We start from the raw sequence: 19850 nt of genomic DNA, 5'->3' as shown, positions 1-19850 counted from the left end.
TGTGTGTACGTTATACACACATGTGGTTCAGAGAGATGAGTAGCATACATCCATCTCTACAGTCTACGATGCCAGGAATGTCATTATACATGCCACACACACACTAACATATTTTGTCTCATTCCTTCCAACCCCTGTCTCATTTAAAAACTATTATTTATGTTTTCACCCCCCGCAGGATGTGTTAAGCCGAGAACTGTGTTCAACTATTATTAGCAAAATGTCAGCTTCGCTAACACAAGTGTTACATTTCCTCAGCTTGTTAGTATGTTACGAATAGTCATTAATGCTATTTCTTCCTTTTCAATAATATTCATATATGAAGTTCTAAACAATTTTAAAACTTAATTTTCATATAAGGTTCGTTAATATAATGGATCATCATTTTTTTCAGTCATTACACTATTACTTGCTATACGGAACATGTGCACAGTATAATTAATGACATTTAATGAGAATCTGACAAAGGGTGTTCAAAATACTATATAAATACTTGCAAATACAAATTAATTTTTTTATTTAATAGAATGGTTCCAGAATTCATATTTTAAAAAATAATAATAAATTTCATTATTCAAATAACGGGTTCTTTTTTTGAACAAATCAAAATATTTCTCTTTGCTGTTATTGTATTTGTAAATTTCTTAAATTTTTTTTATATAATTATAACGACAGCAACTTTACAATCTGTTGTATCAGAAAGATAATTGAACATTAAGTAAATAAGATATATATTTGAACTAACATTAAATAGTCACAGTCCCAGTGACTTAACAGTAACAACGAAATGAAAGAAATGAAATAGAAGAGCACTCCGTACAGCCACACAATAAAATCACTTAATTGAAACGATAAGAATATTGTTCCTCAGCAATCTTAAAAAAATCATTGATTGTGTTATCCGACAAATTGACCCCTAAATAGTTCGGGTGCCAATCCAAACGATTTTGATACTGTAGGCTGACTAGAGAGATTTCCTGCCGAACGGTTCGACATTTCTTAATGACTTATGAACATTTTGTGTTTTTAAGAGTGCCTAAATAACCGTGTTCCTTTTACAGATTTAATTAGTTTAAAAAGGTCAGTTAAAGATAGTTAATGACTTCTATTAAAAGCAAAAGATAAGAAAAACGCTGAACACCTCCACGGTGTAGAAGGCAGCGATGTTGTCTGCTACACCGAAGCCGTAATTCTACTCTGGACTAGGGAGTGAACAATTTAAAACGCGTCATACTTACACAGTTAGCAGTTTGTTAGTAGTTGATAAAATTTATCAACCACAAAATAACAACGAAATATTAACTAGGGGACTAAATCTATTTTTAATTATCTAATCTATATATAATCTAATTACTATGGGGATTTTTCTTTAACTACATTTTTGAAATTAATTAATCCATTCCGATATACCCATCATAGTTTTCCTTATCAGATACAGCCTAGAATAATGGTTAACCTCCCTGAATAACAAGAAAAATGTTTAAAATATAAAGAAAAGATCTCTTGCAGAGTTCTGCACAAGAAGATCGACTTTTCGTTATTTTTTATTTTTTTTTTTTTTTTTGAAAAAGTATCATCTCATTCTAATCTGAAATAATAATATATAATAGTAATCTAAAATTACACCACTAAACAGTAAACATAACCCTCAAATAAAAATACATAACCAGGCATCATGGCCATGATCCTCTGTGGTATCTAATAACAGATACCGTAGAAAAAGAGGCATTAAGGTTCCAACTTGTAGCATCATAACGAACCATGATTCTAACTTGCTCAGCTCAAATATTTTCGACCTGAAATTAAGCGTAACTCAGGAACGAGTCAGCCAATTTCATTAAATTTCCACATTCACAACTTCAGCTACACTATTAGAGGATATTTAAATTTCAACGAAATTGACCAATTAATTTTCGAGATTTTCCAGCCAAAACGTTTTATACATAGCCTTATAAATATATATATATAGGGCTATTATTAAATATATATATATATTTATAAGGGAAACCACAATTTAGGTGAATGGTATTTTTCTATTCTTCATACCTCAAAAATAAAAATAAAAAATCATTTTTATCACCCCCCTCCACTCAAACTATGCAACCGAAAATAATACTATAGAAAATTATTCTTCGAAAAGTCGGTAAAAAATTAGAATTGTAAAAACAACGTACTTATATTGGGAAAAAACGTGCAGACCTATATTATCAGTGAAATTGAAGAAGGTAATTAGCATTTTTAAGTTTATCAAATAATTATATACCCACCCACTAATGCTTGCAGGCTTGATATAAAGAATTTCATAATCTTTTCACGAAAAAATGTTACTTTTCGTAAATAGAGCTGTAAAGATTAAATAAGATTTTTTTATTTATAATGTTCAAACTTGTTACCTTACTTTCCGAACAAGATATAAAGAAAAACGTCTTCTATCTTAAAAACATTTAAAATTAATTAATATCTACTTGGAGATATCTTTAAGAATATTTTTATTTGGGCTGATTACGATTTTAAATAAATTGATAAAAAATGTTTTCCAATAATTTTTTAAAACTTACTCGTTTACCAAAAGCCTTCAATTGGAGTCTGACTGTACGATTAAATTTTCAATTGGATTATTCCATTCTTACACAATTCTGAGGATGAGTAAAGGTTACCTCAGAGAAACCCGGTAGTTTTCATGTTAATTTTTTTAAATTTCAACAAAATTTAAACACTGTGTGTGTGTGTGTGTGTGTGCGCGTGTGCGTATGTATGTATATATATATATATATATATATATATATATATATATATATATATGCGTGTGTGTGTGTGTGTGTGTGTGTGTGTGTGTGTGTGTGTGTGTGTGTGTGTGGTGTGTGTGTGTGTGTGTGTGTGTGTGTGTGTGTGTGTGTGTGTGTGTGTGTGTGCGTGTGTGTGTGTGAATTTCGTTATAGAAACACACATACATAATGTGTGTGTTTTTTAAAGAAAAAGAAATTTGTACAACGTAAATTTGTATAATGTGATGTTCCCATATTAGATAGATAACCCAATCTGTGAGTATACGCGAAGTTGGACCATTTTCCTATATCCTTCTCTTCCGATGATGTTCTGTGAACTTTAATAAACGATCACTGAATCCATTCTCAGGATGAAGGGACTGCAGAACCTGCATCCTGTGTTTTTTTTTTTGTAGTTTGATTGAATGGCTCTTTCTATAAACCTGTACGATGTAACTGATCAAAACCCCAACCTGCAGCTGGGATAACAGGCCTCTATTTTAATCCGAACTCAGGCAGTCATTTTTTAAATCGGGATTACAAATTTTTTTGTGAAAATTGTTGGCAGATTACTGGAAAATTGTCCATGCCCCAATATTATGGGACAACGTTCCATTTATTTTTTGTTGGTTTTTATTCTCTTGTTTCCTTTCCATTTGCAACCGGTAGTAACTCATCTTCACCAAGATGTATGGAAGTAAAGTTTTTCATACACAGATATCTCTTTCACAAATTTATGATTTATAGTCCTCAAAATCATTACTGAATTATTTCATTGTTATTTATCGTTCACTGTTAGCAGTACATTTCTGTACTCATTTCTAGTAAGGACACGGTCATTGTATCTCATAGATCTAATATTCTCAGTTTTCTGCGCATGTCTTTGTCTTCCCACAAAGTTTTTACCACTTATGCTTGTTTTAAAAACAATTTATTAGACATAAAGAATTTACTATTTGGCCTAACGATTGTTTTATTTTTATTATACGATTACTAAGCAATTTCGGAGATGGAAATGTCCATTCCTTTAGGAATCCTATATCTGTTTTCCGTGGCCTCTGATTTTTAAAACGGAAGAAATAATTTTATTGAGTCGTATATTTAACCTAGTCTAACCAAATTATCAATAAGTAACATGCTGCTCCCATTTGCGTACAAATCCCGGCATCTCCCGTGGGACTGTATTCTGTCGGTACGAGGCCTTGAATTTTTCTTTGAGTGAGTTTATTTGTGTCATACTGCAGTTTCTACGCGCTCGATTGTTCTTTCTCATCTACAACCCGTTTTTCTTATTCTTAAAACCTTCTTTCACAATTTATATTTTTGGTTGTAAGTAATAAAATTGTTATAAGGCAAGAAGCCCTACGACGGAAGACTCAGACCTACAAATCTCTTCTAAAATGGAAATTACAATAAATTTTGCGCTTTAGTTTATCTTAAAAATTCATTTTAAGACATCTAAGATGCATAATTACACCACACTTCCCAAGTTTCTATTTTTAATACCTTTTGCTACTCCTATTTTTCATTTCGATTAGATAAATTTTACGCTCTACATCAATATTAGCCTGTAAAAATAATCCGATATACAGATAAATAATTTTTTTAATATTTACTTTTATCGATAAAATTTTAATTTTCTATTATTTTGGTAAAATTACTCCATGTAAAAGTAATATTACGAATACTGATTTTATTCTATTATCATATTCCTCAGTTCATACGTTACTTTTTGTTAACTGTTAGAATGACAAGAAAAAACTGTTTGGCAGTTGTGAACGTAGCCAACAACAGCACGTCTGGTGTCACTTCCGTTATAGTTTTAAAACTAAAGTTAATGTTGAACTATAATAATTGTGGGTGGCTTTCCGCGTCAGGAGTCCAATTAGTATGTAATTTACATCCGGTGTCAACTATATTGTCATTAACACTGTGTACATCAGTGAACAGGTTGTTTTATTACCTTAAAACTAATGCTGTACACTACATACACATTAATTATTTAAAATATAGCCTTCTTATGTAGCTTTTCATTTTAAAATTACTCTCATTTCTGGTAAAATAACCGGTGGGTATGAAGCTTGCAATATGAAGTAGATTCTGCTTGATAGTTCTAAAATATTTGAACTGAAAATAAATATCCATCCCTTAAATTAATACTTTTATCTCAAACAGTTTTGTTCATGTCTGTCGGGGGTGAAAATCGCCCAAAATTTATATATTTTTCTTTTAAATCATAATAATTTTAAATACAACTTCGTTTTTATAACCAAAAGTATGTAAAGTACCATAAGTAACCAAAGTATGGCTTTGTCATACAGTCAGAAAAAAAGAAATTTCTTTAAAATAATCAATTTAAGACGAAGAGAATAGTTTTTTATTGATCTGGAATATCCTAATGGATAATTCAGAGTCTGACTGTATATACATCCTCTTTTGTAAGAAACGGGATTAGTGATCTAAGAATTCATGATTTCATTAACGTGATTCCTTCTAACCATTGTTCTAAATTGGGATCCGAATCAAAAATTGATCAATGCAGTATTACAGAAAACAAAATAAAACGTTAAAAAAGAAAATGTTGTATTGCAATGTGTAAAAAAAAGAAATTGCATAAAGTCAAATTTATGCAACTGTATAAGATAAAAAATAAATAAATCAGATCAAAATAAAATAGCCTTTATGAAGTTTCATAAAAGGGTAAAACCTTTTAATTAAAATTTGTTTCTCAATTAATTTCATTTTGTAGAATTAAAGTTTATTTCCATATTATTATTATTATTATTACTACTATTATTATTCTTGTTGTTTAGCTATTGTATAACAACAGATTAATTTTATTAGCTGTTACTCGGTAAATTAATCCAAATTAGTTGTTTTTTCTTGGTTTATTAATGATAAAAATTAAAATTAATATTTTCAAAAGCTTAAAATAGGAATTAGTCATTAAGATTCTGAAACTAAATCCACTCTGCAGCTTGTTGATAAAGAAATAATGATATACGTCTCATTGTTCCCATTACGGAAAAATAAAAAAAAATCGGCTTCAAAAATTTTTTAAATTAAAAAAAAACCGAGTTAAAAATTCTTTTTCAATTCTTCTTTAAATTTTCAATTTTTAGAAGTCGGTTTAAAGTAAAAAAAAAATAAGAACTCTTGTAACAATTTCAAACGACTCAAATTTAAAGTAGAATTAAAAGGATACTATTTTAATTTTTCCTTTTTTAGAAGTTGGTTTTTATTTTCTTAAAATTATTTACACATGTTTTTTATCTTTTATTTAATATTTATGAGGGTTGATCTAAAATCATACTAGATAAAAAAAAGTACAGCATAGAAATCTAGCTCATAATAAGCGCGACAACCTTCGTTTATAAATAAACAGTATAAGAACTGCTGCCTCAACAAAAAAAGAAACTTCTATGAGTTCTTTGAATTGATTGGGTTGATGTATTATATTTTTACCCTAAGTTTTCCAAATAATTTTTTTGAATTTTATGTGAAAATAGTTTGAAATGATGTAATTCATCTTTAAAAATCAAATGATTTATATACTATAAGCTCAATTATTCATTGACTGGTAATTAAGCTTTATTTTGCTATTTTCCCCGTATGCAGTTATCAACCTGGCTGTAATAAATAATAATTTCTTGAACTTTATACTAAAAGTTTATCCTATAATAAAAAAATTTAAAGAAACTCAACAATGATTTAGAAATAACGAACGACTAGCTATTAATATTAATTATTATATTAGTAATAATAATAATTATTATTATTATATTATTATTGCAAATTGAAGTAATTTTCTTTGTAAAGACATTATTTTTATAACATAAGAGAAATTTTATTCTAATAAGAAAATATGTAAAAACGACTTAATATATTACTATATATTATAAAATACTGTATTTTAATTAATAATATAGATTAAATAGAAATAGTTTTGTGTGTAATTCCTCAAGAAAGCTTACTGTAGCTTAAAGGAAATTGTATCATGATTGTAATAAAACTCAATAAGTAAATAAAATAAAATAAATAAAAATTATTAATTTTTAGAAATAAGCTTGATCTATATAAAGAGATCCTTGATATATTTCAGTTTTTATCAAGAACCCAGGAAAAGTTTTCCTGAAAATTAGTTGAAGGAACTTTTACTTTGAGTAAAAGTTAGTATTCTACATAAAAAAAATGTTACTAATATTTTAAAGTAACCATGAGAATCTTTATTATTTTGAAAAACAATGTTTGCAGTTATTATCATAAAAAATTAGTCGCTTCTGCGTTACTCTTATATTCAACGTGTATTCACGTTAAAATCATTGTTGAATTGTGATTTCAGTTAAAATTATTTTTTTAAATTTTAAAAATGGAACGAAGGATTCAGGTTTGTGTGATGTTTTGTGATTCGATTCATAGTGAGTTAGTGTAACTTTGTTTTCTAAGTAGGTATTTAAAATTTTCTTGTTTTAAATGTAGAAAATTCAGAAAATATATAGATCTACCTGTTTACATTCAGTTAAAATTTTATTTAATAATAAATTAAATTTTGTTTATATGTAGATTAAAAATTACTCACATCGTCTAGGTTGTTTTGATGGAGTTTGCTATCACCCACACATGAAACACCATCCTCGAACGTGGTACTTTTCGTATTGCTTATTGTTTTTAGTATGTGTATTCGTTCAATCTGACGAGAATATATTTCTTCTGGAGTATTCTGAATGAAAAAATTCACAGAAAAATCGCATCGAATTTGTATAACTTCCCAGAAGTATATCAGTTTTCTGATAAAGTAGAACTTTAATTACTTTTAAAGGTTTTAAATTTAAAAGTTCCAAACTTTAAGTTTTAACATTTTTAAACTTTATTTCTACTTAAATATTGAAGAAAACTCATCTTTCTTTAATTAAAAAATTGTTTCTGTAGTTTTCATTCCGTTGTGGTTTTTGAATACGCTTTCTCTTATGTTAGATTGAAAATATCTCTGAGAACCACAGAATATTAAGACTGAGAGAGTGAGGACAGGAGTAGAAAAAATGTTTAGAAAGAGATTATGGAGATGCATTTATTGCTGTTTTAAAAATTATCTACTCTGTTTTCTATTGTACATTCATAACAAAATTCAGTTTTATGTTTTTTGGATTTTACACATTTCAGTAATTTCACAATATTAAATTACTGAAAATGTACTTTATGATAATAAGAGTGGCATAGTGGGGCGCACAATAGTAACCTTAGAATTCGCACAGTGCTGACTGCAGTAGACACTCTTTTCAGCAGTAGATATTCTATTTCCGGCCACCATGGCGTGAGTGGTAGCGTCTCAGCCTTTCATCCGGAGGTCCCGGGTTCGAATCCCGGTCAGACATGGCATATTGCACGCTATAAAAATTTTCATTCATCTCATCCTATGTAACTTACTAAGGCTATGTCTTTTCAGTTCATAAAAATAATTCGTAGCACCTTTATATCATCTAATTTGTAAATAATTTTGTTTAGTTTTTATTTCTTACTTATTTATGAAATAAACATAATTTCTCAAAATGTTTTATAAATTTTTTCACTGAAGTGTACCAGTTGTAAATTGTTTCGTTGTAAATAAATATTCATATAGTTATTTTGCTCGCTTCATTTTTTCTACAAATAAAACTGCAGAATCTATGCCGTTTCATCTAGTTCAAAAGAACACCATCCTCGAATCTATAACTCTCTTACATGCGTAAACAGTGGTGAATCACGATTTTCAACACAAAAAGAAGCACAATATTCTAAGACAAATAGACAGAGGATTTAAAATTTGAAAAATATTTCAAGTAAATTAAGAAAAAAAGAACAATAGATTTCATAAAATATAATTGGAATTGTTTTAGTCTTTTTTAATGCGGTAATTTAATCGGTACATTTAAGATATAATTAATTAACGTAATTTGTTTTCTTTTTGTAATTGCTTGAAAATAACAGAAAGTTTCTTAAACAAGATTTATTTTGGTTACCGTCTTTAATTATTTTGGTATACACGAGAAATTATATTCTATTATGTATAGTGTACTTATTTTTTTAGAATAGTATTCTGGTTGTTTTTTCTGTCAAAAAAGAGCGACAGAAGCCGGTTGACACTTCATCAAGACTACGATTAGCAGTCTTTGGTCATTATCAGTGTCGCTAACCCATGAAGCGCTGTCACATCTTGTAGTAACACCGTCCTGTCATTAGTGGTGGAACACGCATCTAATGTCCTGAAACATTAAGCTTTGTCTTCAGTGCCGGCCGTGCCAATGTCTCTGCCCCAAATAGCTCTAGAAACGTTCTGTTACATACCTACTTTCTTCCTAATGGTCGCTAACCGACGTAACTTCCCTCCCTCATTACTATATGTCCGCTCGTTTTTTGACCACATTTATTTTTATACTACTTTTTTTTCTAAAAAAAAAGAAACAGAGCAGTTTTCTTTCATGTCATCAAAATTTAACTGTAATTATTCTTGTAATCTTTTTTTGTGTACATTTCTCTATTTTTAAAACAATGTTATCTCTCTTAGAAAAATAAAAAAATTAAATTTTAAAAATTATACAATAAAATGTAAATGTCATTTAATTTTTTTTTTGTTTTTTATAATATAATCTGTTTCTTCATTTGTATATATATATACATATTTTTTTTTGTTTACATATTCTTTCACGACTGGAGTTACAACAATATAAACTTTCTAATTGCTTACATTAAATTTCACTCTTGTGCAGAAATACATATTATAATCATAAAAAAGAGATAAAATTATTATTACTTAATATATATTACTGAAAAGTCTGTAGTAGATTACAATAAATTCATTTGCAATTCAAAAAAAATTACAAGAAATCTTATATCAACAAGGTTTTCGGAAATTTGGTGACAGAAAGGAAGCTGTATAGTAAGACGCAAAATATCTATAATGAAAAGAACTTTTGAACAGAAAGGTAAGATAAGTGAAAATAAGAATGATCCTGATAGAATTGAAAAAATAGATTGCAAGATGCTTTATGTGTTGTATTGCAAAACTAACTGTATTACGTATAGATGGTCACAATGAAGTTAAAAGAATTGGATAGTTTTGAAATGTAGTTGAGAAAATTGAAGAAAATTAAATGAATATACAAAATGAGATATTAAGATAAACAGAAGAAAATAAAAAAATCTAATAATAAAAAACAGCTAAGAATACAGTTAATAATTTAAATTCAACCACTTTTTCAAATAGTGCTAAATATTTTTAGATCTGTAATACAATTAAAGATTGTACCGCATTTAGACGTGTAATAATTCCGGTAAATTTTACGTTAAAGCAATCTAATACCTTACAATAAATGAAAATATTTGAAATTTTTTGTTACTTTATTTTTCAAAACTTAAGATATAGTTTTGTCATATTTCACACTTGTGTTGGTATTTATGTCTAATCAGTTCGTTTAAATGTAATGATGATGGCTGTTTAACAATCGAATTTCGCATCTACCAGTAAATTTTTATTTTTATTAAACAGTTGTTGACTCTTTATCAATAATAATCTTTATCAGGAAGGATTTAGTGTAGCTATTTTGTCTTTTTAATTGTATATTAAGAATAATATAAATACGAATTTACAAACGATATCTTATAGCTTTTTTTATTGCATATATTGTAATGCAATGTAGTACAACATTTGTTATTTAGTTATTAAATTATTTAAAACATAGTTATGTGGTACGGTTTACCGACAATTAAATCAATATAAATTAAAAAAAAAAATTTAATTAATCCAGATTTATAATTAGAATTTGTGGATTATTACTGACTAAAAATAATTTACAAATGTGGAGAAATATATTTTTAAAATAACTGCACATTAACTTAGGTAATTTCGGTCTTACATCTGAGTATTAGACGTAAATGATTATTTTAAAAACGATAATGGACATCCATACTCAAACGATTACTAAAAGAGAAATTTTTTATACATATATATATCAACTTAAATGTAATTTATTTAAGTTATAAATATAATAACAAGACATATTTTACTTAAACATATTATATTTATTAATCTCTTGGGTTAACCAATCAATTAATCTCCTTGCCTCGCTTGTGATGGAGGGCCCCCCGAAGGGGTTATCCACAACGGTCTTTCTCAATCCCTTACCTTGCTCAATTTCTCCTCTTCCCTCCAGACTCTTTTCATCCACCATATTCCTCGTACTGTAATTCTTCAATAGCTTTCGTTCTCAGAATACCACCAATCATGCCAGTGATCAAAGCCCAATTTCTAGGACCATGCAGCATAGCTGCTACGATATTGTCAGGCGTAACCTCGCCAATCACCGGAAGGACCTCCCTTCTATCATCGGTTCATCTGGCGCAGCAATGGAAGATAGTGTGTTCTGCCCAGTCACTGCTTCCACAGTAGAAGCACCGATTCGACTTCTTCCGCTTCTTCTTAAACAGATACTTTTTGAAGCAGCTGTGGCTGGACAAGAATTGTGTCAGCTCAAATGACAGTTTTCCATGTCTTCTTGTCCGCCACGGCTTCAACTCCGGAATTAGCCTCCAGGGCCACCTACCCACCTGTGATCTACCCCAACTCGTCAGCCAGCTTTCCAGCAGTATCTGTTTGGCCTGGCCCCTTCACACGCCCTTTACTCTTCTGCTGATCTTTTCTGCCACTAGGTCGAACGGTGGCAAGGCCGTTATCACTAGCGCCGACTCTGTCGAAACTATCCGATAAGCCCTCGACACACCAATGGCGAGCGGCCATTGCAGTTTGATAAGTGTACGCCTGCCTTTTTCTGCAGTGCTCTTTTCCAGACTGACACCACTTATAACACCACGACATTATTAGCCGTCGTTTCGAGGAGCTCGATCTACTGGTCCTGCCCATTAGCTTGGTGACCGCTGCCACCGTCGTTCTCGCTTTGTTAACAGCCTCAATCACGTGAGGTGAGAATGACTTCCTACGGTCGAGCCAGATCCCTAAGTACTTGGCCTTAGTCATAGAGGCAATTTCAGTACCTCCTAGCGCGAGTGTTTTCGGTCGCAAGTAACGACGTCCTGCCATCACAATTAATTTTTAACTATACAAAGTTATAAATTAAATTCACTACATTTCACTTAGAATTCTCTAAGCTTCCTTAGGTCGATACCACGGTATCGACCGGCGGTGGCGTCCAGTGGATTCATCTACTGGTTAAAGACATTGACGACTCATGACCGAGGAGGAACTGGTTCGTGATCTGCGTCCACCGACTTCCCGGTTCGCCGGGAAGTCGGTGACCGTCGACGTGCTCTCCATGCGTCCTGCATATGGGGCCACGCAAGTGGCATCGGTCGCTGTGCCACCAACCTTGGTGCGTTTTTGACGGAAGGCCGCATCCGTATTTGGTGGGTGACCTGCTGAGTGACGCGGCAGTCGCAAGATGAACGCTTTTTTCGGTGTTGAAAAGTCGGGTACTGTGTGGAGTAATGCAGCGGGCCGTAAAGGAGGAAATAATGTTTTAACTACGGGGGAGTTGGCTACCTGATTAAGGATTGCAAGAAAGAAGCTAGATGTCCCTTTTGCAAAGCGTGGGAACATTCGCTCGGGGTTCGTGGCTGCAGAACCTCGTCAAAGCCATGAGACTCGTTCACCTGCGGAACAGATTTGAGCTGTACAGCGTGAGGTTTGGCTGCTGCTACGCCTGGATGTTAGGGGGTTTTAGAGGGACAGCCCTGTCCGGAAAGGGTGGGATGCTCCAGCGTATCACTCTCGATAATCGGGCAGGGACTTCTTCCGGAGCCGCTGGAGGGAAAGTTAAGACGGTAGTTCCAGTGGGGGATCCCTTCGGGGCTCTCCATTCGAGCCGTGGCACCGTGAAGACCGAAGTTCCGGTAAGAAACCCCCTTGGGTCTCCTTATTTGAGGAATGGCAAAAATAACGACCTAGTCTCGGCTACCTGAGTGGAGCCTTGAGAACGGCATAGCCGGGCCCAGGATTACTGCCCAGGCGGTTTGAGACAGTGGCACCCCCCGAAGCTTAATTAATGCTTAAGTGTGGGTCCGGCTCTGGGGAGCGAGTTAAAAAAGGAAAGGAAAAAAAAGTGAAACAGTGAATTTAATTTATAAATTTGTATAGCCGTGCCGAAGCTGTCATGCTTGAAGAAACTCCCGGGGGAGGGGAGTTGTAAAAAAAAAGAAATGGTGTAGATAAGATAGTTCTAAAGATAGATTATAGATAATACTTTTAAGTAAAATATGTCTTGTTATTTTACATATATATATTCAAATTTTTATTTTTATTTTTATTTTTTTTAAAAGTTTTTTGGTTTGTCATTATGATTACTTAACACTGGTCGATTATAACTGATTCGATTAAAAATATATATATTTTATCATAAAAAGTATGTAAATAATCGTAAGTAAGGGATAAAACCGAAGCACTTTTCAATTTAGACTTTGCAACGTCGACTAAAGGAATAAAAGTATTCAAAATTAACTGTAGAAAAGGAAAATGTATATTGTATTACAATAAACCAGCGGAATCCTGAAGAATTTAGTTCATCTTTAAAATCAACCGAATTTTTTACGATGTAATATTGCGTAGAAAATTTTATAACGAGTGAGCCCTTCAGAAATTATCATGTACGCTACAGATGAATACCAATTCTTGATTTCTATTAAACTCATTTTTTGAATATTCACAAAAATAATCAATATTTTTTCAAAAACTATTTTCGTATATATTTTAAACACTTTAAATAATCCTAGTTCTAATTCGTCTATTCATTTATATAACGTCCTATCAGAATTCTATTTAGGTTGGCTGCAGGAAAGGCGACTAGTATCGTAAAAGCTCTTTCGCCTAAGTTTTTAATGACTGGGAAAATTGGCGTAGAACATAAATAACTTGAAGAAAAAAATTTTAACATCTTATATTTTAAGGATTAGCGTAGGTTTCATTTATATATTTATTTATTTGTTTATATATTCAGGTAGCTACTTTGTAATTGTTAGATTAAAATGTAACAACGACTAAAAATAAATAGTAAAACCCCATAAATAATTAATAACTGGGATTTAATTTAAAACATTAATATTTCATTCTAAAACTGATAAATGAAAAATCGTTATTCTTGAATATACTTCCTAAAAAAAGAGTAAAGAAGATCTGTCCTATTTATTTCAGCTAAAAATTTATTAATATATTTTAATTTTTTATTTTAATATAAATCCAATTAAAATAGCAATTCATAGTCCACTTTTTCAACCCCAAATTCATTTTATCTTTATTTTTTTCTAATTGATTTTGACAAGAGCTTTAAAAATGGATACAATATAAAGAACTGAATAATAATCAATATAAATCTTTAACGTAACGAATGCTGTATGCAGTTCGGCGTCCTGATCGATGCATTTAAAATTCGATTTTTTCGAAGTAAAAATGAAAAAAATCGATATAAATCGAAATAGTATTCTTCCTACTATCTAATTTTAACATTTTATATTTATACGAGAAAGTATAAAATCAATTGTTGTTTCTAATCCAATCTATGAAATGAAAAACAAGCATGTTATTAAATTTAAACTAGAAAGAAGATCACGATGCTGAAACATTGTTTCAATAACGAAATAATGATCAACAACCTATAGATTTGAAATAATAGTTATTACCATCCATTCATTTTCTAGATATTATTTTTATCTGTAGTTTATTAATTTTAGAGTACCTGAATAATGCACATTTATTTTATTAGATTCATATAAAATCATAGTTTTAGAAATTAAGACCCGAAATGGATGAAAGAAAAATCATAAAATTGTTTAAGTTATTAATTGTTTAAGTTATTGTTATATAATCATTATTTTGACTCATCGTTAAAAAACATTACTTAATATAAGCCCAAATCTATTTTCATCTTTCATTACATAAAAATATAACTAACAATCACCTGTTTAAAAATATAACCGACATAAATTAAAGACAATAGAAAATTATTATTTGTTAAAATAAACAGAAAAATTTGGCATTGTTTGTTTAAAAATATTTAAGTATATTTTTAAAGCAAACATTACAAACAGTTCGGTTCAGTTTGGTTTTGTCTGTCAATATTTAGTTTGGCCAGTTGATGAACAGTGACAGAGGGCGCTCGGTTCACCGTGACGAAATGTACCACCTGTCGACGGCTACGTACAGCACGTTTCATCGCCTTCCTATGTAGCCCGGTTATATTGTATCTATATATGTTAACATAACACCTAAACCAAACTCTCAAATATATCTCCTTTCATTCGGAAAATTTTCTATAAATAAATCAAATTTATAAATAGTAAAATAGGTACGTAAATGTTTCAGTAACTTTTTTTAAGACTATACTCCGACTTAAATTTTTTCTCATCGATCGTTTTGTTTTTATTTTAGACTACTTCCAGTTAGTCTTATTATATGACCTACAATTAAGTAATTGTTTATTATGACAAGATTCATGATATTATTTTTACCGCCTTGTTTCTTTTTAATGATATCTTACAATTTTTCAAGTAATAAATACTGTTCACGTAGTTCACCACATATTTGCCTAATGGAAACCGTGGAAAAAAAATCAAAATTATTTTTTTATTAATTTATATGAAATGCATATATAACTAAAAGCCACCCGATCAGTGGTTTTTAGAATAAAAGTCTGGCCTAAAATTGATTTACAATATGAACAAAATTGATTTACAGTTTAGGAAACAAAAATAACTACTTTTTTTTTATTCTTTTAAGCATTAATTTAAAAAAATCGATTTTGAATAAGAAAATAGATTGCTGTAAAAACTGTATAAATAATTTTACGTCTAAACTCTTATTTTATAAATAACTATAAAAAAATGTAGCAAAATATCAATTTGTCATATCATAATTTAAAAACCATCATTATCCCTATGAAGGATACACCTATTGAAATAGTACGATATACGCTATTACATCCTGTATTCTTTGCCGCTGTGCGATCATGTGTATGTCTAACTAAAGAGATATACCTGTAAAAATTTAAAAGTATTTTAATACCTTGTTACGCTTTAGCCAGTTTTCCTCGTAAAAAGATTTAAAAGTAGTGATTTAAAAAAAATGTAATGTAATTGTAAGAAATATGTCGATGTTGTGGTTTGGTTTAACTTGTTTACAATGAATTTTTATCGAAATAGTGAAATTTTGAGCAGTAACCTGTCGTACGTTTGCTTCAATTGGTTCCTCAAAAAAATCTGATACATTTATGACTCATTTTTCTAACTAAACGTATCTGAAGTTAAAACTAAGGTTATCGAATTAAAAAAATTATTTATCGAGATAAAAATTAGAGAACTTTTCGGTTTTTTTAAAACCGGATTCTTAAGCCTTTGAAATTAAAAAAGTTTTAATAAAAAGAAGTTGAAGTATGAGCTAGTTTCTTGTAATAACTACGATGATGTTGGTGACATCTGGGTAGCGAAGGAGAATGCGAAGTGATGAACTCCCAACCGCACAGCATAGCATGGCAAACTCTGCCGACGTTGCGTAGGCTTAAGGCGTCACATGCTGTTTTTCAGTCTTCTGAGAACGGATTGCCACTTTCCAAACAGCATGAACATCTCCCCATGGATGAGACCGCTGAGCCAGCTCAATAGAGAGAGGATGCGAAGCCATCTCCCGTAGTTTTATATATTATCACGGATATAATAAAACTGTATGCACTATTGGAGACAGTTGTAATCAGGGTTTCATCTGGAATTGTCCAATTCGTGCGGTGCCAACAAAATGGGCACAGCAAAAATAACTGCATGAGACCTTACTCCTATGTTAAATGTGCGGGCGGGCACAGGACCGTCGACTGCTTGAAAGAGGACAGGAATACTTCCGCAATGTGTGCATTGTGCTACTCAGATCACCCTGTGAATTACAAGGGTTGCAAAGTTTATCCATCTCGGGGGAGCCCCCCCCCCCCGAGATGGATAATAACAATTCCCCCCGACAGAGGCACTGATAAACTCGGAACGTGAATAATCGCACACTTGGCTACCCAGCTAATGATACCGTAGGCAATGACGCCCTCGATCGCTCGCTGAAGCTGTGATCAGTGACAAATTTCAGAATTCGTCAACCCTAAATAAGCTTGATAAGTTGACAACGAACATCGAGTTTTTAGTATAGCAAACTGGTAACCTCATACGTGCTAAAGATGGTGATTAGAAGAATCTTCTGATGGCGAGGAGTCTGCGGATTGCAGCGTGGAACATAAATGGCATTTTGAGCAGGAAAGTAGAAGTTTGTCTTGACTGAGCAGCTCGATATTATAATTATTATGAGACGCATCACATCGACGGCAATTATTTCAGTACTCGCGGCTATTCCGTACACTTGACCAACCATCAATTAGAATCTAGCACATTTTTCTACCGCCATTTGAGACTAGCCATATCCAAGCTACTTCAGTTGATGACAGATTGTCTTCGACCACTTAGGTTCTCTGCGATCTACTGCTCTCCTCGTCACGTGTTGACAGAAAGTTCTCTGAGTATTTCCGTTCCTTAGGTCACAGCTTCATTTCACAGGTAACTGGAATGCAAAGCACGTCTAATGATGCTCTTTACTAATAACTACCCATGGTAGACTACTAAAGAAGTGTGTTACAAGGTTACGGCTCAACACTTTCTCTGGCTTGGAATCGACCTACTGGCCCAAGGATGTAACCAAAGTTCCAAACCACCTGAATTTCTTTGTTACCTCGGGATTTCTTTGTTATCGCGGCAGATGGTGAACCCGACCTTGACTTGAGAAAACTGCAAGCTGCACTCGATCTTACCAACAAATGGTTGTATAGGTGTTAAGTGAAAGTCAATCCTGTCAAATCGAGTCGCGTGACTCGAGTCGCGTGACCCACCATGAGATGGAATAATTTCCCTCCGATTCAACTGGACAACCCTGATGCGGACACAGTACGGTACCTAGGACTATATCTAAATCACCGACTGACCTGGAAGGATCACGTCAGAGAGAAGAAGAGGCAGCTTAATGCTAAACTTTCACGGACGTACTGGCTCCTTGGTAGACGGTCTCATTTGTCCTTGACTAAGAGGTTGTTGCTGTATAAGGTTTTCCTGAAATCAGTATGGTGATATGGTGCACAAGTATGAGGACTACTTGTAACGTTAAATCACCCAATTGTTTCAAAACAAGGTTGTCAGGATGGTATCACGGGTTTCATGGTTTGCTACCAACGATGTGCTGTATGAACCTTGGGGTGCCATTGTTCATTAGGAGATACGGAGAACCGTATGGGATACATATCAAAGTTGAACAAGCACGTGAATTATCTGGCGCTGAATTTACTTCACAATGGTGAAGAAGTAGACGATTAAGGAGAATACACTTACTGGACGTCACTGATCTTTGAAAGCTTGGATGATCATTGAAGTGCGTGACCCTTGATTATCTTGCTATTATATTAAATATGTAGTTTAAATTTTTAGAATTCATGATACTTTTCCCTGTCTTTACTATCTGACTTAAATATTTGTGACTGCTTGGTTGACTTTAATATCTTGTAACTTAATTAGTATTATAATCCTTTATCAGATTTTATTGTTTGTTATTGTTTATTTTTAATATCTGTTATCTTTGTTTATGCTAATTACATTGTTTTTCATGAGAGATAATGCATATTACTAATACTGAATTTGCGGTGGGCTATCTTTGGATGTTCCTGACACGTTACTCTTAGCCAAACAGTTTTACTATGGTCACTTTCCTTTTAGCGAGCTGATTGTAAAAAAAGTAAATTACCCAAAAAAAATTTAGGAACTTATAATGCATTTATAAATTCGTAAATTAGTCTTGTTTTACGCTAATTAAAAATGCGAAGTATTTTAAATAATAAATTAACATTTAATTTCCGAAAATTATTAAAACAAAATACCTGGAAATTATTAATATTCAAAAAACAATACAAAAAAAGTCGATAAAATAAAAGCTTTAGAGAATGAATAAATATGTAATAAAAATATATATATATTTTGAGCAATTATTATTTTAAATAACTTAAATTTTCATAAATATTAAATTCAAAAATCCCTCCTGCTAATTTTTAAAATTATATTTAATAATTTACGTTTGAATCAGGACTAAATCCAATTTATTTATATCCATTTTTATTTATGTAGACTTTATATACTTCATTAAAATCAACTTATGATGAAAAAGCAATAATAGGAAAGATAATTAAAAAATCCATGATGATGTAGTTAAACTATTCAAATAAATACAGTGAAAATAAATCCATAAGAATAAAAATATATATGTATTGCTAAAAGAAACTTATCTCTAACGTAATAAACAAAAATGTTAACACTTACCAACTGATTTTGGTACGCAGTAACTGCCGTAAATATAGATTCAGGGTAAATATACGTTTTAAATTCTTCCGACTCTAAGTCAGTGATCGGAGATGTAATAGAATGCTCCGGCCTTTTCACTAGGTGTATCCTTGGTTGATATTTGTGCATAGAATTTAATACCAGCTGTAACAAAATAAAAAAAATGTTTATATTAAAATAATTGCAGTAGAACCAAATGTCTTTCTAAATTAGATTATGCAAAAATAAACGGGGAAAACCAGTAATTATGTATCAAATTTGATTTTTTTCAAAAGAAATCAATGATGAAATAAAAGAATCGCAAATATTCTTCCAATTTATTACCTTTAGTTTTTAAAATGGTGTTAAACAAAAACAGTATCGTAAAGGAAATTTATCAATAAATAAAATTCACACACGCACAAAACCTGTTTAATTTTTATATGAAACAACATGTCATAAGTGATTCATTAGCAATGTCTAGTAAAAACTACTTAGATAAATTGATGGAAATTTGTATACACATTCTTCTTATGGTATAAGTGATCATTAAGAAAGGATTTTTTTGAGATATCGAATTTAAAGGTTGAAATTGACTAACAATGAAATAAACAGCTTTTTGAATTTCTCGGAAACAGATAAAGATCAACTTGATTTCTGGTTTGAGTAATCTTCATGTTAATATCTAAAAATAAATTTCTAGACGTTTTTACAATTCGACTTCGA

General features: G+C 31.3%; 1 protein-coding gene across 1 annotated transcript in view; it reads right to left on the bottom strand.

The window, feature by feature from the left end:
• The window catches only part of LOC142319491 (T-box transcription factor TBX20-like), a 187550-nt gene that overhangs the window by 34690 nt on the left and 133010 nt on the right, over positions 1-19850 (bottom strand). The window contains exon 4 of the mRNA XM_075356824.1: positions 19125-19289. Coding sequence (XP_075212939.1) covers positions 19125-19289 — 165 coding nt within the window. The remainder of the gene's footprint in view (positions 1-19124; positions 19290-19850) is intronic.

The sequence above is a fragment of the Lycorma delicatula genome, chromosome 2 (assembly GCF_047948215.1).
Source record: "Lycorma delicatula isolate Av1 chromosome 2, ASM4794821v1, whole genome shotgun sequence".
NCBI lineage: Eukaryota > Metazoa > Arthropoda > Insecta > Hemiptera > Fulgoridae > Lycorma > Lycorma delicatula.
The sequence above is the reverse complement of the archived record's forward strand: the minus strand, read 5'-3'. Positions and strand labels throughout refer to the sequence as shown.